Source organism: Ambystoma mexicanum, chromosome 5q (genome assembly GCF_040938575.1).
Source record: "Ambystoma mexicanum isolate Mex_15411 chromosome 5q, UKY_AmexF1_1, whole genome shotgun sequence".
In the NCBI taxonomy this organism is placed as follows: domain Eukaryota; kingdom Metazoa; phylum Chordata; class Amphibia; order Caudata; family Ambystomatidae; genus Ambystoma; species Ambystoma mexicanum.
Genome location: NC_090933.1, coordinates 1,288,929,533 through 1,288,956,746, shown reverse-complemented (window position 1 = coordinate 1,288,956,746; position 27,214 = coordinate 1,288,929,533). Strand labels below are relative to the sequence as shown.

Genomic DNA, 27,214 nt, shown 5'->3' with positions numbered 1-27,214 from the left:
CTGGGGACTAAGCTGGATTTCTTTTCGTTGATTGAAAAACCCAGGTTGAACAGGAGATCTACTGTTTTTTGGGAGTTCGAAAAACAAGCGTCGAATGAGTCCCCCGTAATGAGCCAGTCGTCGAGGTAAGGGTAAACTGGGACTGATAGTCTGCACAGGTGTGCTACTGCCACTGCCAGGACTTTGGTAAACACCCTTGGCGCCGAGGCGATGCCAAAGGGGAGTACCTTGAATTGGTAATGCCTGTCCTCTACCATGAACCTTAGATATTTCCTGTGCGCTGGCAACATAGAAATATGAAAGTATGCATCTTTCATGTCCAATGTTGCCATGAAGCCCCCCTGTTTCAGCAGTGGGATCACCTCCTGTAGTGTTACCATGCAAAACTTCTGGGGTTTTATAAACTTGTTTGCTGGGCGCAGATCTAGAACAGGACGCATGGTGAGATCCTTTTTGGGTACAAGGAAGTACACTGAATAAATACCCTTGCTTACCTGAAGAATAGGGATGGCTTCTATGGCGTCCTTTCCCAGCAGTGCTTCCACCTCTTGGATCAGGATTCCTAGATGGTCCGGTGAATGGCGGCGTGAGCGCAGCGGTCTGAACTGTGGAGGTCGGGCGAACTCCACGCAATAACCGTGGGTGACTGTCTTTAAGACCCACTGGTCGGAAGTTATCCCCTCCAATGCCTTGAGGAAAGATGTTAATCACCTCCCGACTGGGGAGACATGGGAGGGGACTTGGACTTGGTGGTCATTTCTGACCAGAGGCTGTGGCTCCTCTGGGATTGGGGCCTCTGCCTCTACTTTTGCCGCGTTTCCGACCCCTTGAGGGGTAGTAAGTGGGGCTTCCATATGTTTGATTCGTGTTGAAGTTACCCGTGCCGTAGTTGTTCTGACCAGCACGGGCTTGTCCTCGAAAGGACCGCCGAGAATTATTACCCCTCTGAGAGGAGGGTTTCTGTGTAATTTGGTGCAAGTACTTTATGGACTCATACTCCTTCTTGGCAGTCTCCAACGCTTCATCCACTGCTTTCCCGAAGAGGTTAGTCTCCTCAATGGGTTTATTAATGAGGAATGCCTGTGTCTCAGGTTTAAAGCCCGATGTACGCAGCCATGCGTGTCTTTTGAGAAGAGTACCTTGTGCAAGAGACCTGCCTGCTGTTTCTGCAGTGTCCATGGTGTTCTTCACCACATTCTGGTAAACCAGACTTCCCTCCGAAACAATGGCGAGAAGCTTTGTTCTGGCGGGTTCAGGAACCTCCTGAAGGCCTTCTTGAAGTAAGTTCCAATGGGCATCAGCAAAGCTTGCTAATAACGTAGTGTTATTAGCAACCCAAATGGTGTAAGCAGCTGCTGACCTGACACGTTTGCCCAGGGCATGCAACCTTTTAGACTCCTTGTCCCGTGGTGACTCACCCGTGGCAAGGGGTACCCCTGCCCTCTTACGAGTGGTAGTCACTACCAGCGAGTCTGGGATGGCATGCCCTTTCATATACAGAGGGTCGGTAGGAGAAGGCCGAAATAATTTTTTGACTCTCGGGTTCACAGCCCGCTTCTGAGCAGGTGTGACCAATGAGGGAGCTACCCGTCTCTTAACAGAGTTAAGGAGGGGGATGGATTGAGTCGCCGGAGGTTTTTCCTTGATAATATCCTTGACAAAATCCTGCTCGGGTACCGCCTCTTGAGGGGCAATTTTGAAGTATTCAGCTGCTTTCTTTAACATGGAGTTAAAGGCCATTTGGTCAACCACAGGGGAGGCCTGACGAGCCAGGGTGGACAGAGGAGAGTCTAGGCACAAAACAACAGTGTCCTGATCTTGCTGTGTCCAAGGCTCTTGACCTTCCTGCTGGGTTTCCTCCCAGTTGTCCGTCGTATCCTGTTGATCTTCTTCATAGTTTTCAAGAAAAGAAGCTTCTTCTTCTTCGTTATGAATGTCTCTATATGTGTCCATATGTCCCTATATGTGTTCCTGTTGAACTTCATGAGACTGAACTTCTAGAATTTGGGGGTTATGGTCTACCCAAGCCCTTTTCAGGGGAGGATGACTAGAGGAACCGATAAATTGTTCCAGCCGATCCATGTAACCCTGGAATCTTTCCATGGTCCACTTTGAGGACCCAAACGGGCCTACACGAGAAGAAACAAAGTTTTCTTCACTGTGGCGACGCCAGGAACCTCTCAAGGTGGCAGGGAGGGGCTCTTGACTATCTATGTAAGTCTCATCGGAATCAAGGATGGAATCCGTCGAAATCCTTTCCGCGGCTTGGCCCATAACTTTAGGCGGAACCGGAGTAAGGCCCACCGCCCCTGCGATTCTTTCAATGCTACTTTGGATAGTCGCCGAACCGTCAGGGGACAAAGTCTCTGATGATTTGTTGGCAGTGGAAAAACTGTCCGCGGTACTGGAAGGCCTAGCGGTTGGTTTTCCGGATAGAGGCCCAGCCGTAGCTTTCAGGCTACTAAGGCCTTGGGAATCGTCAAAGCGTCGGGCTCCCGAACTTCGACGCATGTGGGTTTAGGAGTAGCGCCTTTGGTTTGTTTTGATTGCCCAGTCGCAATACGCTGCTGCGGATGTGGGGAAGGCTTTGGATCTGAGCGATCCAAGTGAACCAGAGAAGTTTTTGAGGGTCCCGCTGGCGCTTTCGCTTTTTTCGACAAGGCCGTCGAAATTGGCGTAGGGATTGTGTACTTGGTGTGATGTGCTTGTACGCCCCTGTCGCCGGGTGTGGTCCCTGTAGCAAAACCAGAGTCGAGCTTGGAAGGGTCGGGGATGGGCGTGGCGACCTATAGGTGTCCGCCTCAAGGTCTATAACATCCGCGTTGGATGTTTGGTCATCCGAAGTACCCCTGTCACTTTCGGCTGGTGTGGAAGTGGGGGAGGGAGGCTCCACGCGTGACATGCCGTACGCGGCCCACCGCTTTACACGGCGCTCCTTAAGGGTCTTAGGCCGAAGGAGTTTGCACGCCGCACTCCGCTTCTCGTCGTGCTCTAGGAGGAGACAGGCGTTACATGTCCTGTGTTCGTCCTTCCAAGGATATCTGACCCTACACTTAGGGCAGAACCTAAAAGGAGTCCTTTCCATAGCAAAAGGGAAGGATGACCAGACCGAAAGGGAAAAGAGGGGAAAGGAGGAAAGACATACCAAACAATATGGCCCCCCCGACCCCACTCTCACACTCTCACTACTGTATAGGTCGGCCAGAGGACCCGATCACGTGGAAATCCGGCCACCAGATCTTAGGCGCCGAAACCCACAGCCATAGACGATTCTCCTGTAGTCTTCGTTGAAGATGTTCTTTTTGGGCAAAGTGTCTTAACGGGGAATAAACAATTCGGTAAAGATAAACAATGTCTCTAGTAAGAGCTCTGCTATAGGGCGACCAGTTATCTGGGCAGAAAAAAACAATCTGAGGGACCTCGGCGCGTGAGGGATTTTGGGTACTACACACGTCACGATAGGGATAGTGTTACAGACACGCCTATGCCGGCGTCCCCTTTCGGTCCCCGAAAGAAAAGATGCAATACTCTGCGGTTACCACTGGATGTCGGACCATATGCATAGCATGTGATTCTAAGCAGATTAACAAGCATCAGACATTTAATTTCTCAATTTCTCTTGGTAGACAAGATGCAATACTCCGCGGTTACCACTGGATGTCGGACCATATGCACAGCATGTGATTCTAAGCAGATTAACAAGCATCAGAAATTTCATTTCTCAATTTCTCTTGGTACTTTGGACTTCAAATCCCACTATGCAACAGTTTTCTGTATAATCAGTTTTTGTTGTCTCTTGGGACATTGGATGTCAGGTTACAACATACTAAATTCCCTGCACCGTCCATTTATCCTTGTCTTTTGCAACTTTGGACTTAAAATCCCAATATAGAAATGCTTTCTGTACACTCATGTTCTCAATGTCTCTTGGCGCTTTGGACAGCACATCCATACATGCAATGGTCCTCTGTACGCTCTGTCTCTCAATGTTTCTTGGGACTGTGGACTTCACGTCCCAGCATCCAGGGTTTCCGCCTACAGTATGGTTCACAATGACCCTGGGATTTTTTATTTCTAATCCCAGCATTCATCATACCTCATTTCCTGATGCTATGGCTCCAGTGCAGACCACAGTGTAGTCGTGTGGATGTGGTTATTGGTCTCTTCAAGGCGTAAGCAACAAGACTAGCATTTTAAATTGTAAAGTGTCCCTATGTTTTACAGTTGAATTGTTAATCTGCATGCAGTGCCATTCACCTTTTAGTGCCAGCCACCCCCTGCTCTTTATGACTTTAAATAACAACCACACACTTGTCATGTTTTGACTGCAAGATCATGCACATTTTTTTTTTTTTTTTTTTGTAAATTATAGTTTATTACAAACTTTTATTACAAAACATTCACTTCACCACTATTCCCATTTTCTCTTTCCCATCACTATTTATGGCATGGTGGTCTCGCTGCTCATCGCTATTCGCGACATCACTTTCTGTTCAGCTACAATTTATCACTGTGTCCATGAAGTTTACAACTGCGCATGTCAAGTGGACCGAGCTTCCATTTAAAACGCGATACCACCACTCATCCATATTCATGTTCAAAGGCGCGAACTTCGCTAGATGGAGTGTTTGTAGTTCTTTAAGGCTTGCACATTCTGCTATTAAATGTCTAGAGGATTCTACTGCAGCTCCGCAGTGTCGACAGATATTATCGAAAGTGGACTGATCATGTCTCATGAATAGCATTTCCTTTACTTTAATGACATTTAATCGCAGGCGTAGAAATTTATCTCGATGGTAACGTGATGGAAATTGCACCAAATAGCTTGGCATTACATTCCGTCGGTTCTTTGTAGGTCCAAGTTCTAGTACAGATGCTAACCCATCTAGTTTTTCTAAGTTTATCATCCAGACCCATTCATATATTTTGCGTTTTGCAATTTGGGGTTGCGCAAGGAGCAACTCCATCTTGATGTCTGCAGCATGCATGATCTCCCTTACATATTGGACCCATTTTAAGGTTACATCTGTGTGCGGATGTCTGTTTGAGATAGCGAATATTTCATATGCTGGTTCCGGATTTGGCATCTGCATCTTTCGTAAGAGCGCTAGAGATTTCCAGAGGACTCTAGAGTATAATTCATCTAAAGCCAACTCGTGTCTAATGGCAATAATTGAAACATATTTTGGTAGCTGTAGCACTGTCTTCCAAAACATGCTTTCTAGCTTGGCCCAAATTTGATGGTCTAAGTTCCACCCCGCTTCTGACCCGTAGGTGATGGCGGGTATTGCCTTTTGATAGTAGAATGTTCTGACAGGTATTAGTGAAAATTTGCCATAAAGGTTGTGAATTCGACGACCTTGAAGTGCCAGCGTTTTCGTACGTTGTGTGATATCCTGTACCCAGCTCCATTCTCGGATTGATTTATTTATCGTTATCCCAAGATATCGGATATCGTTGGTTTCAGCAATTGGATTGTCATCGATCTTCCACACAAAGTTTTTATTTTTGGAGCCTTTGGCCGATCCGATTTGCATTATTTTAGTTTTATTTATATTTATTTTTAAATAATTTGTGATCATATATTGGTGTAGTTTAGTTAAGAGGCGTTGCAGTCCTATCTGGGTTGTATCAAGTAGAACAATGTCATCAGCATACGTTAGACAATTGATGTGCCGTCCATTTACTTTTGGCGGAAAACACTTTACATTTTTCAGTGCCAAAGGGATGTCTGCGATGTAAAGTTTAAATAGGCACGCAGCAATCGGGCAGCCTTGTTTCACGCCCCTATGTGTCATCACTGAGTCTGATAAATTTCCTTTTGCGTTTAGTCGAATCTGTATGGATGTCATCATATGTAAAGCTTTGATGGGTTGTAATATATTCTCTGGGCAGCCCCACGTAGTTAGCTTCCGCCATAGTTTTGTACGATTTATTGTATCGAATGCTTGATGCAAATCGATAAAGGCCATGAATAACTTTGACCGTTTTTCTATGGCGTTCAATTTTAATATGGTTACTAGGGTCAAATTGATTTCTGTGCCGACTCCCTTAGTGAAGCCAGTTTGACGGCAGTCATTGATATTCTTCGACTTTGCCCAAGCAGAGAGTTTCTTTTGTAAGAAGCCAGCAAACACCTTTCCGATTGTATCGAGTAAAGCGATTGGGCGGTAATTTGCCGGGTCCGCCCGATTTCCTTTCTTAAAAATGGGTACTATAATCGCTGTAGTCCAAGAGGGCGGGATTTTTCTAAGCTCAGCGATCTTTGCGAACAAGTTACTAATGAAGATCGCCCATTCTTGTTTGTTGGCTTTCAACATCATATTTGTGATGCCATCAGGACCCGCTGCACGCGAGTTGTTAAGCTTTAGTATCGCCGCAATGATATCTTCGATATTCTCATTGCAGTCCCAATTGGCTTTGGTTTCTAATTGTGCCGGAATCATTTGATTGGTTTCAATCGTGAACACTTTACTAAAGTGGCTTTTCCAGTCACTCTCAGCAACTCCACTAGCCATTGTGTCGGCTTGATTACTAGAGAATTTGTTCATGATTCGCCAGATTTCTCTGCAGTTATTTGAATTTATAAGCTTTAACATGGCTTCACCACGTTCTTGGTCGCGCATAAGGGCATAGGATTTCATCCAATTTCGGTATTTTTGTTTGCGTTTTTTTATCGTTGTATCAGAACCCACCACGCCCTCTTTTTTTAATCTATGTATGTCTTTATGCAATTTCTTTTTTTCCTTCTTAACTTTGAAACTCCAATCGTGGGCGTGTATTTTGTCTGGTGGCATCTTTAAGAGAGAAATAACTTTCCTGCATGGTAAGAGCACACAATAGTTTAACGCTGTATCTTTGGACCATGTCAAGTTTTGGAAGTCTTTGTTCATCTTAGTTATTTGTTTGGAGTTTATTCTTAATCTGTTTCGCCCATTGTTTATCTCTAGGCTCTGGTTCATTTTCGTTCCATCTGGTTTTGAAGGGAGAGTCATGGTTAGAACTAGGGCATCGTGGTCACTGTTTATTGTCTCCAAAATTCTCATGTTCTTGATTTTATGCCATGAGTGCTTTGAGATCCAGAAATAATCCAAAGTTTTTTTGTGGCCCATATTATTCCAGGTATATTTCGGTGGTATGTCGCCCTCTACACGTCCATTTATCATTTCGCAATCTCGTGAATCCATTGCGAGTGACCATAGTGCACTTCTCGAATGTTGGCGTGACACTTCTTTCCTGGACTCTATGATACAACATCCGTTTGAGTCGAACCAGGAGGTGTTCATGTCGCCACAGACCAGAATACAAATTTCACCATCTAATTGTTGATATTTATCAATGATCTTCGTTACGGAAGATATTAATTTTTTTGGAGTTATCTGGGCAGGATTCCAATATATGTTAATTAGCAGAATATACTGGTTATAAGAATTTTTCCCGTTTTGAAGTTGTAGTAATGTACTTTGTACGAAGATATTTGGATTGTCCGTTTCGAGAATTTCCCAAGCGGTTCCGGTTTTGATCATGGTTATGAGTCCAGAAAACGGGCGGCCCTGTGCATTTTTCTTTGCCGGATTTAACAGGGACACGTATCCATCTTTCGTCGGTGTAGTCCTCATCCATGTTTCTTGAAGACAAATTGCTAAATTTTTGGTCAAATCATCCGGGAAGTCAGCATACAAGTGATGGAATCCTCGAGTGTTCCAGGAAATCAATGTTAGCGGGATTCCTTCCCAACTCTCGCATAGCTAATGATTAGTCCTTCCTGATATCCAGTTTCTGGTCGACGGATGAGGTCCTGAGGCGGTTATTAGATGCTGTCGTAGCTCTTCACGGCGTTTAGCGTAGACCGACTCGTTCGAGGCTTTTTGTCTGTTTTCTGACTGGCTGTACGGTTTTTCAGTCTTCACTTCAGAGACTTCGAAGCCCAGAAACAAGAGTTCGTCTTTTGCCAGTAGAATTGTCTTACGCACCGCCTGTGATTTTATATGGAGGTAGACTCTGTCTGCATACATCTCAGAGATGTACTCCACGATTTGGATGTCCTGAGACGATACCGTTCTTAGTGCTGGAACTGAGTGAAGAAGTCGAATGACATTTCCTCTATTAAGATTAACCTCATTTTCGTCTACAAAAATGTTTTCAACAAGAATTTTTGCTATCATGGCATTGTGCTCCTTGGGCGTTTCTTGTTCAGTATGTTTTTGTACTATAAGTCTCTGTGCGGCCGTTTGTTTAGGGTTCAAAATCTCCTTCATTACTGTGTTCCGCACATCGCTGACAGGGCGTTGTACTAGTTTTACTACTTGACGAGGAGCTATTGGTTTACCCGTCAGTTGAACTTCAGATGCTCTCGATTTCCCATATTCATGCACATTCTCGTTTTTCCCAATCTTAGGGATAGCGAGCCAAGGATTTAATGTTGTCTTGCCACCCAGTTCGGCCTCGCCTTCTATTTTGTTTTGAACGATTATCGTGTCGAATTGTTCCTCGCCGCTTGGCTCGTCCTCGTTCTCATCGTAGTATGTAGAGAGGTTGCATAAGTCATCAGATGTCGACTCTGAATGATCAGATTCGACGTCCGAGTCTATTCTTTGACGTTTTTTAAAATTGTTTTTTTGAGGTGTAATCTGTTTAGTTCCCACCAATTTCGTTTCTTTTGTGTTTCTTGGTTTAGCTGGTTCATCTTTTTTACCTCTTTCAAAGAGACCCAGTTTGGAAGGTGTAGTCAAGTTTCTTATAAATTTCTTTGAGTTGCTGGTTTGTTCATTTACTGTGCAATGCTTCTTTTTTTCTTTTTGTTTCTTATTAGGAGGGCCACAGCTGGTCCCTTGCAGATTCTGCATGGGGATCTTAGTCGTCAGCGTTTTAGCAGGCCCATTGAAGATTCCATATGATGTTTTTGCTGATGAACACTGAGCAACATCTGGTGAAGGCGGTATTTCGATTGTTTCAAGAAGCTGTTTGCTTACTATTTTTTCTGCATTGTCGGTTGAAACAGGGACAAGTACTGCATTTAAGCTGCTATGGAGTTGTTTAGCAATTGTGACGGAGGTGGTCTCGCTTGGAATAACGGCACTCTGTACTGCAAGAGTCACATTCACCTCAGGGATCTTGATGCCCTTTCCGAAGTTTAGCTGGCATCCCCCGTCGCTCAAGGTGAGATCCACATCCGCTTCGGGCGATTTTTGTTTGTTTGGAGTTCGCTTTTTTAGATTCCATAGTACTCAATTCAGTCAAGCTTGCATGCTTTACATTCTTAGTTTCCATCAGGTGGTTCGTACATGCAATTAAAGTATTCATCATTGTTTTCCTTTCCGCAGTGTCTTTTCCTGTGATTTCATTCAATCTGTTATGCCACAATTTAGAGGTTTCTGCTTCTTTCTCCAAACGATCTTGCAGCATTAAATTCATGGTTTCTAGTTTTGTGAGCTTGTTGTTAAGCTGGACCATGTATGCACCATTGTTTTGGACTGCTTCGTGGAGATTCTCATATAGTTTTGTAAATGGAATTAATGCTAGTGAGGTTGCAGCGAGGACATTATTGTGTATCTGTATCGCTGCAGCAGCTGACAGATTTGATTTTGAAAACGAAGGGGCCTCCTTGTGGTGAAGGGCTGAGTTGTTTTCATCGAGCAATATGCTCGAGTCAGGAATGCCTTGAACTCCGTGGTCCGCAGTCCCTTTCGTCGACTTCGATTCCCCATTCGTGTGTTGTTGAGTATTTGGAGTGGAACAGTACGAGGAGAACCTAGCTGCCGAAGAATTTATAGATCGATTTAAGTGGAGAGTGTTTGCTTGGTTGATGGTATTTTGATTCCGTGGAAACAGGTTCTCACCACTGCTAGCATCACCTTTTTTGTTCAGCGTTTGGTCATCAGAACACTGTCGTGCTGTAATATTCAAGGTTGTGTTCTGAAGAGCATATGTCCCTTCATCCATCAAAGATTTGACATTTGTGGAAGTCACTATATTTTTTTTTGTTTTTATCAGTTATGAAACTCTCAGACAAGCGCTCCTTCATTTTTCAAAGTCGGCTTTTAGGCGTTCAGTCAGCCTGGCTTCACGACCAGCCAAGTCTACTCCAAAAGTGTTTAGCTTTGGGATAATGGACTCCGCTAGTACCGATTTGGAGTTTGATCTTGACGACGCATTTTGTATTATGCCGCCAGAGACACCCTTTCCTCTCACTGGTTTTAGTTTATTTGCTTCCAACAGGGACTCTTGATTAAGATTGAGTGAGCTTCTCAATTGCGACATTTTAGGCATTTGCTCTTGAGCCCAATTTGCATCACGTGTGGAAGATGTGGGGTGCGCAGGGTTGGTCACGCTAGTGCTGGCATCATGGTCATTACAGGGAAAAGTGAATTTGACCAGTCCGGAGTCGCTCTGGTTTACAGGTACTTCTAGTTCTAGTAACTCAATGTCAGTTACATCAAACGGCGACTGGAATGCCGTTATGTTTACTTCAATCACGTTTGTGGCGCTTTCCCTGTTGTTCTCCGAGTTCCAATCTGCCCGGCCGTCGATCGTTGTCTTTGCGATCACTCCAAGCTGATCTTCCACGGCTGCCACACGGGGCGAGACCTCCGCCTCGACCAGTGAAGCGCCAGCAGCGGTGTCCGCTATAGGATCACGTGGGAGCGCATTTCTTATCGATGGAGGTTTAGAGGACATATCAATATCGTCAGCTGGTCTGATGTCTATTTTTAAAATCTTTAGTCTCTCTGACACAATGTGAACTAATGATTTTGGTTGTTCACATATTGGGTGCAGTACTGATGAATTACAGGCTTTCTGATTTAGCACATAGGATGGCTTACATGATAATGTTTGTCTTTCCACATGGTCATCGAGCCCTCCTCTTGTCCAGTCATATCCATCAAGCGACCCTGTTTGGTCGTATACGCCCCCAAGCACACATGATGGCCTCGTATTAACATTATAATCTCGCATTTGTAATGAGTGCTTTAGTTTTGCACGTGTTTGTGGACCCTGATCGGTCATTTAGAGGACTTACCTCTTCCTTCACAGTTTCGCCGAGGACTGCCTCCCACACAGCTCTTTGGCAAAGTTGTGTGCTTGATTGTATCGCCCCAGCTCGCCAAACAGCCGCACAACAGCCAGAGGGCTTGTCTCCGACGGGCTTTACGCCGCAAGGGTGGCTCTGGCGCAGGGATGAGGGCTTGGTTTGCTCACGTGACCACTCACGTGGGCGGCTGTGACTCCGCCTCCTCCAGGAAGCGGATTGCGGAAATGCAGTTCAAAAGTGCAAGCACAAGGAAAACAGCGTCGCTTCAGAGCTCCGACACACACCATCATGCACAATATCAGTCATTTCCAAATTACACTCAACTCCCTCAAATCAGTGCAGGCCCCCTTTATTTAACAACCCGACCAAACCCACGTTGTGGTACCCAATTCCACTAAACATGACCTGGGAAGTCTTCTTTGTCCTTGCGTGCCAATCACCACTAGAGGTACCTTCATAGCCCTTCATCAATCAAAGACTGTGCAGATGTTTTCTCAACTTTCAATTCTTCTTTGAAACTTCCCTGTTATATTACACATCATTTTTTTTTTTGTATTCGTTTCAAAGCTTTCACCTTCTAGTAACAGCTGGATGTCTTCTTGTAGGGGTCCTGGAAGAGATGCGTGCTGGACACGGCAGGAGAAGATGAGGTGGGCATCGCTGTATGCTGGTAGGAGTGCCACAGTGCTGTTAATCCTGAAGGTTCCATTTGCATACTGCTGGGGTTTGCTTGTGCTGGTCCCTGGCAGGATCTGCCCATCTCTCAGCCAGGCGATATCGATCTCCACTGGGTAGAAACCAAGCGCACAGCATCTCAGCAAGGCTTCCTTGCCTATAATGGCTTCTCTCTGCGGGATGAAAATCTCTGGACGGGCTGCAAGAGAGGGCAGGTGTTAACTGTGTTAGCCAAGCTTTCTAATTCTGTTTAGTCTTTCTTTACTGTCTATTGTTTTCAATTGCAGGCTGAATTTTGTCACAGTACTAAAAGCTCCACTTTGGAAGCTTGCAATGGCATGATGATGGCCCTCTGAGGGGCGGTATTACACACTATGTGCAAAGGTGCATTTACCACTAAGGCAAAGAATTGGCCTAGCGCAAACAACGTATTCTTTCAATGCATGTTTCCACCAGAGAAATGTCTGCCCTACTGCCAACTCATCATGCCTATCACATTTAACAGAGCTAAACACATTAACAGGAAGCGAAAGCCATTGACTGTCACTGTTCTGAAAAGATTGTTTTCTATATTTTATTAATGACATTTTAAACTTGACGATGACTTGGCCGATAAGCGTTTCGTGTTCTTCGAGTCACTTTTCCAAGGGAAACCTCACTATTGCTCAAACCCAGGTTAACTTTGCAGTGGTTGTTGGTGGATTGTGGATTCCAAGCAACACGTTTTGTGGAAGAGTGACAACTGCACTTTTCTTTCCACAAAGACTAATAAATCTTAAACTTATATAACCTGAAATTGTATAATTAGCACGCATTAAGGAGCTACAGACACTTCTGCCTCTACCTTTTCTCTATTTGTACACACAAATTAAATCTCGCAATCAAGGAAGAGCCCATTAATGCCACACATTCTGAATGCGCCATTATTCTTTTCATGCTCTCCCATGTGCCACTCGCCTGCTTGGTGTTACTGGTAGAGGGTACACACATGTAGCCACCTGAAATGCTTCACTGTTTCCACCATCCCCATGCCTTAATGTGCTTCCATGTTAGAAACGCATAATGTGTGTTTTTTTTAAATACTGCCTCCACTAAGGCTATGTTGGATTCAAAAAGACCTGGGGAAAAACAGAAAGGTTTGCATTCTAATTTTCACTGGTTCACTGGACACCAGAGGCCATTCATACCTCATGTGGCAGTGCCACACTATTGCTTTCAGTGGATTTTCCCTCATGGGTTGCAGCCTGCCTATATTCCAATGAGCATTTCACAATGATAACATTAAACAATTAAACAAGCATTTCCAGCCGTCTCCAGCTCCAGCTATGATCCTAGGACCCTTCGAGGTGCTACTAATGAGTTTCTCAGGGTGTCTAGTGTGAGAAGACTTTCAAGACTATATAGAAAACTAGAAAACAAGACTCCAGATTTCTGCTGGACATCCCTCAAGAGCGATGAGCAAGCATTACATCAGATCACTTTTCAAAGATCTTCTAGATCTCATTTGGTAGATCCACTTCACTGTTCCGTAACAACTCATTGCCCTTACACCTATTCTGAGAAGACAAGGCTTTACATTCTCCAATGAACTGATTCGAGACCGTTGGAATACTTTGTCTGTACTGCTAATACACAACGTGTTCTTTCAGAGCAGGGAACTAGGTAAGGACAAAGTCCTTTGCAACCTGTGTAAAGGGTCATTTGTCCCAACAGTTCATCCTCTGTATGTCGCAGAGATCTGGAATTCCCCCTTAGGCTCCAAGAACACTAATAGCCCTCAGCCTCCCCGGTAGCCCTCAGCCTCTCTCCTGACAGGCCCTCAGCCTCAATCCTGACTGGCCCTCAGCCTCCCCCGGTAGCCCTCAGCCTCTCTCCTGACTGGCCACCAGCCTCTCTCCTGTCTGGGCCTCAGCCTCTCTCCTGACTGGTCCTCAACCTCTCTCCTGACTGGCCCTTAGCCTCTCCTGACTGGCCTCAGCCTCTCTCCTGACTGGTCCTGAGCCTCTCTCCTGACTGGTCCTTAGCCTTTCTCCTGGCAGCCTTTAGCCTTTCTCCTTTCTCCCTCAACCACTCCCCTGACTGGCCTTCCAGCCTCTCTACTGACTGGCCGTGTCCTCAGCCTCTCTCCTCACTGGCCCTGCCCTCACCCTCTCTCCTGACTGGCCCTCAATCGCTCCTGGCAGCCTGCAGCCTCTCTGCTGGCTACCTGCACACTCTTGCCTGGCTACACATTCTCTCCTTTGGCTCTATTCAGTGTGTGATAGGAGTGTCTTCCCTTTCTCTGCAAGGGGCACTCCTGATGCAGGGACCTTAGCTGGAGCTGTCCTGTGCTCCATTCACATTTGCAGTGACAACTCCTTTCTCTCTGCCCTACAGCACAGACAAGCTCAATCCCCCCTTATCAGTCAACTCCTAGTATACATTTTGTCTTGCTCTCCATAAGTATCCCCATAGCAAAAGCCTTACCCGGTATCTTCTTCATTGAAATATGTGACCTACTGCAAATCAGCTCGCACCGCACGTTCCCACTGGCTGATGCAATTACCTGTCACCCTCAGGACAAAGGGACATATTCTGGAGTAGATTACCAGTCACAATCTTTGACCCTCTTTTCACAGCTAGTCCATCTCATTGTATTAGCAGCCCAGCTCAAGCCATCACATCATCTGGGCTACAAGCAATTGCAACAATGTATGTATCTTTTTATTTGAATGTATATAGCGCTTACGCTGTACACAAACATTTTCAAGTTTGTCAGAATCCGTACATGAAACCGAAAAGAAACCTCAATGGAAGTTTTGTTTGAATTTCGGCCGTACGAAAATTACGTACCGAAAATTTGAAACACATCTGCCACTCTGTACCATTGTTGCAAACAAAGGAAGCAGGGGTGTCCTCCGCACCCCTGTTCGTTACAATGGTATCAAGGGTTGTAGGGGTGGCCCCTGCTCAGTCAAAGATAAAGTGAAAAAAAAAAAAGAGAGACCCTGCAGCACCAGTTCCCATGCACGGAAGTGAAGGGAACCGGCGTCGCAGAGGGATGGAGAAGTTGGCAGCACACAGCGAAGTGTGCCGCCAAAATATAAAGTAGGGGGACGGGTTAATAGAAATGTCCGGGGGAGAGAGTGCCGGAAGCCATTTTCGTTTAAATTATTTTTGTTTTTTTCTCCCCCGGACATTTCTGATTCAGTTATATCATGGACAACCCTTTTTTGGCATTTTCCTCTCTCCGAGTGGAATGGTATATATATGCCTTGAAGTAGTCATACTGCCCATTACTCCTCCCATTGAAGATACAATCCTCTTTGATTGGAAGCATTAAATTGTCATCACTTACAGGGCATATACAACCTTTTGAAGAAAGTGTATAGACTAAAAGTTTTGTCATTTTTGTTCAAATACATGCAAACTCAACTTCCTGGGTAGTACAGGACGGGGGTGGCGCAAAACATTTCAATGGTTTATTGGGTGATCGTTGCAGGAGGGATGTTCTCTCTGATGATGATCTCCATGGACTTAGCACATGATGAAACAGACCCTTTATATACTTAATGTATTGCTGCACTGAGATTGTCAAAGTGAGCAGAACCCATTCCACACTGTTTAGCACAAGGTTATTTAATCAGCGCCTCATGCTAGATTTCTCCTAGAGAAGTCTAGCACAGCCCATTAACCCATTTTTGCTCTTTGACTCATTAAGCTGGAGCCGGTTTTTGGCCTCCAGTTGTTTATGGATACGAACACTCTCCTGGGGATAGGGGATAAGAAGGAAAATTGAGAGATACAACTTTAAAGTTGAGTATCATTTGCGTATGATGGACAAATCAATCTCAGACTTGTCTAGAATTGGTTAATGTGAGTTCTGACAGAAAATGAATAAAAGAGGAAAAAGGGAACAGCAAGTAGGAAAGAGGAAATTGTCTGAGAAGGATTTGCTGAGATCTATTTGACAAAAAGGAGTAACACATCTTGGGGCATTTTCAGAAAGGTGATCCTCCGAGAGTGGATGCTCCAAGCAGATGCCATGGTCTACAGTATCAAAGACCACCCACAGTCTGAGATGGCAGATCGAGGTAATGTGCCATTGTCTGTGGATGGAAGTACATCATTCCACAAACAAAGTGGCGCAACCTCTGTGCTGTGTTCGGGATGGAAACACGGCTGATCATTGTCAAAAAGAGTGTGACTGACCATGTATCTGGTGGTTGACAAAGATTTTTTGTTTTTGGGAAAATTGCGACATGAAGGAAGGAACAAGTTACTTACCTGTAACTGTTGTTCTCCAGCATGGGTCTGGCATGGATTCACATGCTCATGAATATTTCCTGTTGTCAGGCTGGGAATCCTCGGTACAGAAAAATCAGTATCAGTTTCGTTTCTGAGCTGTCTTTCCTAGTAGTAACCAATCACTGATCTCTGGGTCATACTGCTCACAGCCAATGACTGCCCTCTCCCTAAGCCCCGCCTCCGGCAGCCATCCTCAGATTTGGTAGCACATAAAGTGGCAGTATGACCAAGTGAAGAGCCGCAGAGGGGTAGGAGGGAGGGTTCGCATTTGAATCCATGCCAGATCCATGCTGGAGAACAACAGTTACAGGTAAGTAACTTGTTCCTTCTCCAGCATGGGGTCTGGCATGGATTCACATGCTCATGAATATAAGAATACATAGCAGTACACACATGCACAACCACGGGAGGTGGCAAAAGGCTCAACATTAAGTAATACATAAACTCAACATTAAGCAACTCTTATATCCTCAAACGGCCTACCTTCAGGCGAACAGGTTGCGCAGCACTGCTTGGCCGACCCTGGACTCCTCCCTGGAATCCTGGTCGACGCAGTAGAATCTCGTGAAGGTGTGTGTCGACCTCCATGTAGCAGTCCTGCAGATGTCCAGCAGGGGCACACCAGACAGGAACGCTGTGGTAGCAGCGATTGCTCTGGTCGAATGGGCTCTCGGACGGCCGGGCAGCGGTCGGTTTGCCAACCGGTGACAGTGCATGATACAGCCGGAGAGCCATCTGGAAATGGAAGCCTTCGAGAGAGCCTTCCCTTGATTCACAGGTCCAAAGTTCACAAAAAGCTGTGACGTTTTCCGAAAACTCTTCGTGCGGTCCACATAGAACTTCAGCACTCTAGCTACATCCAGCGAGTGTAAAGTCCTCTCGGCCAGCGACAAGGGCGATGGGAAGAAAACTGGTAACACCAAGGGCTCGTTGAGGAGGAAGTCCGACGGCACCTTAACACCAAGGGCTCGTTGAGGAGGAAGTCCGACGGCACCTTGGGCATGAAGGATGGATGCGTCCTGAGCACCACCCTCGTATCGTGAAAAGTCAAGTATGGAGGTTTGCAAGATAGGGCCTGAATCTCTCCCACGCGCCATGTGGTGGTGATGGCCACGAGAAAAGCTGTTTTCCACGATAGGAACTTTAACAGTGCCGCATGCATAGGCTCGAATGGGGCCCCCATGAGTCTAGTCAGCACCACGTTGAGCTCCCACGCCGGGGCTGGGGCCTTCACCAGCGGGAACGAACGGAATAGTCCCTTCACAAATTCCTTCACCAGGCGATGAGACCATAAGGACGCCCGTCCTGTTGTCCTGGTGTATCTGGAGATGGCAGCCAGATGTATCTTGATGGAGGCATGAGGTATTCCAGCCTTGGCCAACGACAGTAGGTACGGCAGTACTTGAGGGGCCGTAATCCATAGAGGAAAGAGGGTTAATCTTCTGTGCCCGGCATCAGACAGAGAACTTCTTCCATTTGTGTCCATAACACTTGAGAGTTGAGGACGCCCTGGCCTTTGCAAGAACCTCTCTGCAGTCGGCCGGTATATCGTATCCTCCAAACTCTAGTGCTGCAGGAGCCAGGCCTGCAAGTTCAGCGACTTCGGGTCGGGATGAAGAATCCCGCCTCCTTCTCTGGAAAGCAGATCTGCGTCCATGGGCAGTTTGACTGGTGGGGATGCCGATAAATCCAGAAGGTCCGGGAACCAGATCTGTCTCAGCCACGCCGGTGTGACGAGGATCATCCTGCACCGGGACCTCTTGAGCTGGTTGACGAGCCGGAGTAGCAGTGGCAACAGCGGGAAAGCATAGAGGAACAGGCTGTCCCAGGGGAACGAGAAAGCATCGCCCATGCTCCTTGGTTAGGGGAACCTGCTGGCGAACCTCTGGCACTTGGAGTTAGTCGCCATCGCAAAGAGATCGACCTGGGGTCTGCCCCACAGCCAGAAGAGTCGATCCACTTGATCCTGGCGTAGCTCCCACTCGTGGCACGAGCGCAGCTCCGTGCTGAGTGAGTCGGCGATGGTGTTCTTTATCCCTGCCAGATGAAAGGGCACCAGAAACATCCCCAGGTCGACGGCCCAGTGCCACAGATCCTGGGCCTCCTTGGATAGGGGTGGGGATCTGGTTCCACCCTGCTTCCTGATGTAGAACATCGTGGTGGTGTTGTCGGTGAAGATTCTCACCACCTTGCCCTTGTGGGACGGAAGAAAGGATCTGAGGGCCCAAAACACTGCGCAGAGCTCCAGAATGTTGATATGAAGCTGTTTTTCCTCTGGGAGACAAAGGCCTCTCGCGTGGAGATCTCCCGTATGCGCTCCCCACCCTTCCAAGGAGGTATCCGTCATCAGCGTTACCTGGTGAGCTGGGGTCTGAAAGTCTGCGCCCGGCGTCAGATGAGTGCGGGTGGCCCACCACCGGATCGCTTGTCGGGAGGTCTCGTTGAGCGATATCCTGTCCTCGAAGCTGCCCATCGCCTGGATCCAGCGTGCGTCGAGGAACTCTTGCAGTGGGCACATTCGAAGCCTGCACAGGCGTACCAGATAGATGCAGGAGGACATCAGCCCAAGAAGGGATTTGATGGATCTTACCCTGGCCATGTCCATGGTTATCATGCGTTGCACCTTGCCCAGGATGGCTTTCGTCCTTTCGTCCGACGGCGAGGCCAGTCGTGCCACTGTGTCGAGCTTGGCACCCAGAAACAGGGCGACCTGCGAAGGAACCAGGTGGGATTTGGGGAAGTTGATGGAGAACCCCAGGTTCGTGAGTAGTTGGACGGTATTCGCTGTGTGTTCTACGGCGAGCTCCCTTGTTCTTGCTCGGATCAGCCAGTCGTCCAGGTAGGGATAGACGTGGATCCCTTGCAGGCATAGCCACGCCGCCACTGGTGCTAGGCACTTGGTGAACAACCTGGGTGCCGACTTTAATCCGAACGGGAGGGCCTTGAACTGGTAGTGCCGTCCTTGGACCACGAACCTGAGGAACTTCCGGTGTCCTTTTAGAATGGGGATGTGGAAGTAGGCATCATCCGAGTCAACGACGACAGGAAATCGTCCTCCTCCAGTTGTCCCAGCACGTGCTGGAGGGTGACCATCCGGAACTACTGAGCCTTGATGTACTTGTTCAGTTGCCGCAGGTCCAGGATGGATGCCAACCTCCTGTCTTCTTCTTTACGAGGAAGTATCTTGAGTAGACTCCGGAGCCCCGAAGCCTCTTTGGGACAAGCTCAATGGCACCTTTCTTGAGCATCGCCCTTACCTCCAGCAGCAGCTGGGGTACGTGGTTTTCCTTCCTGGCCACGGGTGGCACGCGAGGGCACTTCTTTAGAAATTCGAGGGCATGCCCCTGGGCCAGGGTTTCCAGCACCCAACAGTCGGTGGAGATGGACTCCCACACGCTGACGAACTTCGCCAGCTGGCCTCCCACCGGGGTGCTTCGGTGGGGGCCCTACGCCACGGTCGGTTCAGTCCTGCTTCGAGGCCGCCTTGCCACCTTGACCTCCCTGGCGACGACGGTGGGAACCTCCCGACTTGCCCCGTCCTCTATAGGCCTCCTGCGACGAGGAACGGGCCGCTTGACGGTAGGTATAGGAGCCACAGCCGGAACCTTTGGAGGCCCCTTGCTTGCCTCCGGTTTTCGAAAGGACGGCCGTCGTTGCTGGAGAACTCCCAGGGCCCGGGCTGTCTCTGTGTCCGTTTTGATAGTTTGCAGGGACTCATCGACTGTTTTCCCAAACAGGTTGTTCCCGTCGAAGGGCATGTCCAACACTTTGGCTTGTACGTCCTGGCGGAAATCCGTCGCCTTAAGCCATCTGCGCCGTCTGAGGCAAACGCCGTTGACCAACTGGCAGAAACCGGTGTCAGCGATGTCCGTCGCCACCGTTATGGTGTGGTCCGACGCCACCTCGCCTTCTTGCAGTATTTCCAGGGCTTCTGCCCTCTTGTCGTTCCGGCAGGAAGTCCAACAATGGAGCGATTTTGTACCAAAGTTCCCTGTCGTAATGGGCAACAATAGCCAGGGCGTTGGCCGCCTTAATCGTCGTCGCCGCCGACGTGATGACTCGTCGTCCCATCGCGTCACGCTTCTTTCCCTTGCCGTCCGGTGGGGCAGTCGATGTCGAGGCCGATGCCCCACCGCCTTCTTCCTGGCAGCCGCCGAGACGACTGAATCCGGGGTCGGCTGTGCTCTAAGGCATAGAGGGGCCGCGCCGGACCCGGCACTTCTTTTCGTATCGGTCCCTTTTTGCCAGCGTCATGGACGGGTTCTTGAGGAGGGAGAGTCCCTCGTCCCAGATGTCATCCAGTAGAGGTACCGCGAGGACCGTCTTCCTCTTGGCCTCTCGACGTTGATAGAGGAACCCCTCCTTCTTCTTCTCTTCGGGGCAGAGCTGGAAAAGCTTGGATGCCCTGGAGATCATCGCATGGAAGGATCCAATCTCATCGGGCGGGGAAGCCCAGGGAGTGGGGGACGACGGGAGGTCCACCCCGTCGTCGCCGCCGTCGTCGTCCGTGCCCGTCGTGGCCGTGTCTGTGCCCGTGTCATCCATGCGAACTGTGAACGGGGGTGAGGGCTGAGCAGGCCTCGAGGGCTGGAAGGGTGAAGGGAGATGTGTCCGTCTCCTCTTTGGTGGTGGACTTCCCGACGGGCCTGCCCCTGGCTCCTCCGTCGGGCCTGGTCCCAGTGCCTCCGTCGGGAGTAGAGGCAATCTGGTCCTTATTTCAGTGCATAAGGATTGAATTGCCATCAAAATGGCCGCCGAGTTGTCCTACGGCACTGGCTGCGACGGGCGCGACGGGTGATCTTGGGTCCCTTCGGCACCGCCGTCGCTGTCTTCGTCCCACTCGTCGGGATGCCTCTCTACGGGCTGGTCCTCCTCCATGCCCGCGTCATGGCTCTCAAGGGCTTCGACCAGCTCCTCCTCGGAGGCTGTGTCTGTATCCACTACGGCCACTGGCCCCCCCTTCTTTCTCCGTCGGGGGCTTCGTGGGGTTTTTTTCGATGGGCTTGAAAGATGCCTCCCTCGAGGTGGCAGGGAGACTCTGGGCCCCGAGGTCGCTACCACTGGTGTAAACCCCACAGGCTGCTTCAGGGTTGCCGCCACTTTCTCGATAGAGGCCTCGGCTGGGTAATTCGAGGCCTTCGTCACCGACTGCGTGCTTGAGGCCTTCTCCTCGCCTGGCCCCCCCTCTGCCAAAATCTTCGAGATCGACCGGGGCCACTGCGGATTTCCTCTTACCCGAGCCAGAGCGTTGGCTCGTGGTCGATGGCGCCGGGGCGGGTGCGCCCTGCCTGGCAGCCGAGGAGCCCGACCGTTCGGGGCTTCCGGTGCCCGCGGACTCACGGTGCTTAGCCTTCTGTTGGGCCCCCGTGGCCAGGGCGCCCTCACAGGACTTAGAAGACCGCTCGGATTTCTTCTTTTTCTTCTCACCTGACGGGCTCTTTCCCTCTAGCCAGTTGGCGAGACGAAGATGGCGATCCCTCATGGTCCGCTCCAACATGTTCCCGCAAAACGCACAGTCCTTCTCCACGTGCGTTTTGTCTTCATGAAGACAATAGAGGCATAAGGAATGCTCGTCTTCCTTGAACACATTCTGCAGCTGGCATCCAGGGCAGGCCCTGAACAGCTTCCCGGGCGTCGAGCTCCCTTTCTCCTGGGTCATTTCCGGGGTAGGCCTCCGAAACTTCTGGAATCCTCCAAGAGCGTCGCTCGACGAAATCTTCACCCTTGAGGGGCGTAGAAACTTCCAAAACAGGTCCCCGTTGAATGGATGTAGAAACGGTGGAGCTTGAGGCTCAATTTAACCGAAAAATTAGAAATTCTCTTTGAAAAAGCATGAAAACGCAGCAAAAGCTCGAGAGCTATAGCACGAGGACTCCCAACACTTGAACGTACGGTAAAAATCTGAGGATGGCTGCCAGAGGCGGGGCTTAGAGAGAGGGCAGTCATTGGCTGTGGGCAGTATGACCCAGAGATCCGTGATTGGTTACTACTAGGAAAGATAGATCAGAAACGAAACTGATACTGATTTTTCTGTACAGAGGATTTCCAGCCTGACGACGGGGAATATTCATGAGCATGTGAATCCATGCCAGATCCCATGCTGGAGAAATGCATTTGTAGTTCGACGGGTGGGCTCTAAGGGTCCAAAGATGTCATCTTTAAAAGGGAGCGAATCCAGGCGTTTTAGAAATAGACACAAAAAGTACCTGCTGAGAAGAAATTATTGAAGATATTGCACAGAAATGAAGAAGATCCAGGTGGGCTTTAACTACCATACTAGAGATCGGCTGTCGGTTTTATGGGTTTGACAGCACAGATGACTACCTAAATGGAAAGGAATTTGCAACAAAAGAAGTCTTCTCCAGGAAGAGAGGCCGAAGTCAGGGGAAGTCCCTCCACGATCACAATTGCATAGAGAGACGCACTTTTGTCAAGAATAGTTTTCAGATTCAGAAATATCATTGCATAGGCACGTGAGAGGAGGAGGCATCAACATGGGCTGCAGAAGGGGTGCTAAGCTCCTTTACTACTCTGTAGAGCTCTTGCGGTTATTAGAGAGGGCACAGCGTTTGAGAAGAACTCTTGTGTAGAGGAATCAATCCGTTGATGATACAGAGAGAACCATGATGGATCCCTAGCTCCCCCCACTGATGCTTCTTCACTCATTTGAATTCTAAACTCTGGTTTTGGAATTAAGTTGTCCAAGTACAAGGGGGAGTTACAATGCTTGCCTTTGAAGAGCTTAATGGGCACTAGGGATTCAAATATGGGGGGAGAAAGAGGGTTATACTGGGAGGCTAGCAGGTTACACGAGGCTGGGTTGGGCCGAAGGGTGAGGAGAGGAAGCAAGGGAATGATAGTTGCCTTTTTGTCTAGCAAAAATAATGTGCTCAGTTCTCCACTGCTTCTCAGTCGGGATTGCTCTCTATAAAACACAAGACATACATACAATGTCTGCTGAACTACCCGCAGGTCGGCTGGGCATGACCACTATAGGAGTGGAAAATAACAGTAGATGTTGGTTCTTCCATATAAATGGAAACATCAGTGAGTCAGCTATGTCTAAACGCTTGCATAAAGTGGCATCTAATGTGTGACCCCTATTGCAAGTAGCATTAATCCCCAAAGAGACCAGGCTGTGTGATCTCATGAGGAGGTCCAGACCTTTAATCTTTTGCTGTCACTGTTGCCCTGGTGGATATTATATCAGTACCCAAATGGAAGAGAGAGCACAACTCTTCTCGCTGAGATACTTCCTTCAGCGAAGCAGAAGAATGTACCAACCTAGAAATGTAAGGCAGAGATGGATATTAGGTTGACGTGTGATAATCAGGAGGCCACACCCCGGACTGTCTGGACCAGATCTAAAAATGTGCCCTTGCCACAAGCCATTGGTTACTGTTAGTTGACTCTTGGTAAATAAAAAACAGGGTGCATTCTATATGTGGAGAGTTGAGGGGGCAAGTGACTTTGTGCCTGGCTAGTACCTTGCAACTTAACATTTTTACCACTACCCTGGTGTGGCCATGATATCTGTAGTTTTTTGAGAGCGCTGAAGAATTAGGATGGGATTGAAGGAGTCACTATAACAAGCCTTCGTCATTGCCGGAATCCGGAGGCACTAGCCCAGATGCTGAGCAGCCGTCGATAAGGGCACAACTGAGGAGCTTTGAAGCAGGCTCTTTTCGTCCGCGCTCCAGCTCCAAGATTTATTGATTTGTGGAATGTCAACTAATTCATTTTCAAAGTTTCTCTTAAGATTGTAGCCATACAAACTTTAATTTTAGCCTGAAAGATGAACACTTGTGAAAGCATTGCTGAGCTTGAGCAGGTACATGCTCATATTCCACTTATCAATGACAAAAGGCGGCAGATGCTCATGATAAGGAGACAACACCATCATGTCAATGACCTTTTCTGGAGACATTGATTTGGTACTAACATGAGGTGTTCCTGTCTACCAGGGCCTGGACTAGGAAATCTAAACAGTGGCAACCTCCATTTCATGTAAGACACCAACAAACGATTTCTCATCTTTTGTTGTCTTACATATCATTATGCCCATGGAATGAGGTTTTATGGGCACACCTAATCTTGTGTTTGTATGCTCCATTTAGGCCTTGCCTCACTTGTAAAGTATATTCTAAAGAGGTTGACACTTTTCAGTGGAAGCCGATAAAACCTGCAATGAGATACCGATCGGAATTCACTGTTCTAAATAACTGGTAAAGGTCTGGACACAGCTGAAAACCTTTGCGTTATAGATCTGCAGACTTAGGTAACTATCGGCAAATGACCTTTAGGGATTGAATATGATACCTCTGTGCTTTCACTAAAGCTACACGTTGTCTTCCTTTCATCCCATTGAAGAGGCCTTCACCAAGTTTGGAATAAGCCCTACTTTTTTTAAATACTATCCAAATAGTCCCACAGGTTCTGGCACTGAATCTCCTCCACCCGTCTTGAGCTAAGCCTATGACACTTCGTCGGTGGATTGATCTTTTGTTCTATGAAAGATAACTGATCATTAATTCCTGCTCTCAATCAGTAACCTTAATGAACTGTTGTCTGAAAAAGTTAAATTTCAACACCTGAATTTGTGTTTGGGGTACCGGAACATTGTACAAGCAGCCTGAAATGCTTAAACCAGACATCTTAATGGGTGGGATTCTAAAATTGGTCACAGAGTGTCATGAAATTTGGAGCAAAGAATAATAGCCTAAAATAAACTAATGACAGAAAGCTTCTATACAGAGTGAAAGAGGCATTGCCTGAAGTAGTTTGCTTGGTGTTGGACTGCACATAAAGGAATGGCAGTGAAATATTGTGAAAGTGACTTTTGGATTGCAATCGTTTCCAAGTCTTGATTTCACCTGTAACCTCAAAAGTGTAGATTACACATTTTCTTTCAGCCACTACTTGACAGTTCAGAAGAACAAGGCTGAGAATCAAACAAGAACTAAGGCCCAACACATTTGAGTGCATTCACTACCCAAAAGAATTCAGCATGCTCAGAATGTTTGTTAAAGACCATGGCACAGATGCAGTAAAGTACAGGATTTCATCACAAGTGTGATGTTCCTGGATTCCCAGTATAAAAAGAAAATCCCTTTGTATTACAAACATGGCATGCGTAGAGAAAATGTATTTGCCGTTTGAATGTGATTCAAATTCAAGTACCATGTTTACTAAGTATTTTGGGAGTACATAATGATGTAGAATGTAAAGCCTACTTCAGCCATATGTGATATCCTTGGCCCCAAGTACTAAGCACGGAGAATATAAAGGACACTTGTATAGCATAGAAAACTGTATATAGGTTTAATGGCTGTGCTTGCAGATGTCTAACTTTTCACAAAGTAGGTTGAGAGGTTGCATGTTATAATGCCATTCCTGTAATTCACGTTTGAATCACAAAGTAGTTAGAACTGGAAGTTAGTATGGCTCATACATATTTCTATTGCTTATGGGGAGATTGAAACTACCAGAATTCCCCTTTTGGAAACTGCTGCTCAGGGATTCAAAATATAAAATATGAGGAGGCCATACTATTGCCTTGAAGGCCTGTTCAATCCAATTCCTAAAATTAGAAACATTGATCTATTGTGCTGAAGGTGGTTTATAAAGAGACATCCCATAAACCCACTGCCAGATGCCATTTAATAGATCTGGGCCTGTGAGCTTCTATGAAAACCTGTCATATATTACATTTTAGATAGGCTCACAAAAAAACCCTTTAATGCAGGTCAAGAGAGAGGTTATCGACTCCCACGCAAATCAGAAGAAACCTGGTTTTGACACATGTTAATATTGGAAAGGAGAAGGTGCTGGCGATGTGTAAACAGTGACCTCTAGTACCCAAGGTAATCAACTATCTATTTACAAAAATGAATAGACCCAACATGTATGCAATTTTTAAATACAAAATGTACTCATTATGTAGTCATAACACTGCGATACAAGATCAGATCTACATTTTGTAGATAGAAGTAATATCTACCAAATTAGTCAACAACTAGTGTTAAAACCTGCGTACACACTCTAACGTGAGTAAAGGAAGACATTTACAGAATTTTAATATATTATGTGGTATATTTTGGTGTCATTTAGGCTAATAGAAAAAAGAATGTTGTAAGGGATCTTGCTTCTTTTACATGGAGAAGTAACCTCAAATAAAATCTCTCAGAATCCGATTAAAGATCAACATAGTACATACAGCCAGTTGTTGTATCTGCTCGTCTTTGTCTTGGGTTGCACTTATGGGTTTTGGAACCAAATATATAATGTTGAGGGATGTCAGAGTAAAACAATTACCCGTCCGGCATAATTCTCTTCACACAACTTGAAGTGTGCTGTTAAAGTGGTATCACTGTCTTGGGCCTTTTCTGCAGCTAATTGCATGTTATGTAATAAATCCTATGGACCCCTCACTAAACCCCTGCTTTAAGTCTCTTCCCAGGTGGCCGGGGAAAGGCAGACGCTTCCTGATCCTGGCCTTGGGGGTGGTGTTCTGCGGGAGGATCACATGGGAGGAGAAAAGGCCCAGGGAAGTAAGAGGAACCATTGAGATGAGACATGGTATTTGACTTCCTCTAGAGAAGACAAATCACAAATGCCAAAGTATATAATCGCTTGTTGCCACAATAACCTAGTTGTTCCACATAAGTAACACTTAAGGTCGGTAAAATCAGCCAGAGCTCCTGTGATATAAAAAGGAATAAATCCCCTTCTCAAACTCGTAGAGCTAGAAAACTCCCTAACTCAAAAGGGGAGAATAAAAGGAAGTTTGTGAATAATAACCACCTTAAGTCTAGAAATCCTTATTCTTCTTTCCAAACAAAACTGATGGATAATGTGTGTGATACTCCTTCAATAAATATTGTAGAAAACGGATTTAAAAAAATATTTGTATTGTTTTTTTATTTTCAACAAATGAATCATCACAGCAAGTTATAAATCCTGCGCGATATCACATCAGAAATTACAAAACTCATAATCAATTCTAGGGCAGTCTGAGTCAATTAGCGTTCGCATCCAGAGTGTCCATCTAGAGTCTGCTACCATTCCTGTGAACCTGCATATACATGGCGAATTATGGTCCTAAGAACCTATACTTATAAACAAAATTCAAGCAAAAACAGTGCATGTGCTTGCCCTTCTCACCCTCTCGCCCACTGCATCCCCTACCACCATGATTGCCTCATCGCACAACCCGGACCC

The 27,214-nt window shown here is 47.0% G+C and overlaps 1 protein-coding gene across 1 annotated transcript in view; it reads right to left on the bottom strand.

The window, feature by feature from the left end:
• Positions 1–27,214, bottom strand: part of LOC138498041 (uncharacterized) — a 458,173-nt gene that overhangs the window by 264,117 nt on the left and 166,842 nt on the right. The window contains exon 3 of the mRNA XM_069621879.1: positions 11,607–11,906. Within this exon, the coding sequence (XP_069477980.1) occupies positions 11,607–11,906 (300 nt within the window). The remainder of the gene's footprint in view (positions 1–11,606; positions 11,907–27,214) is intronic.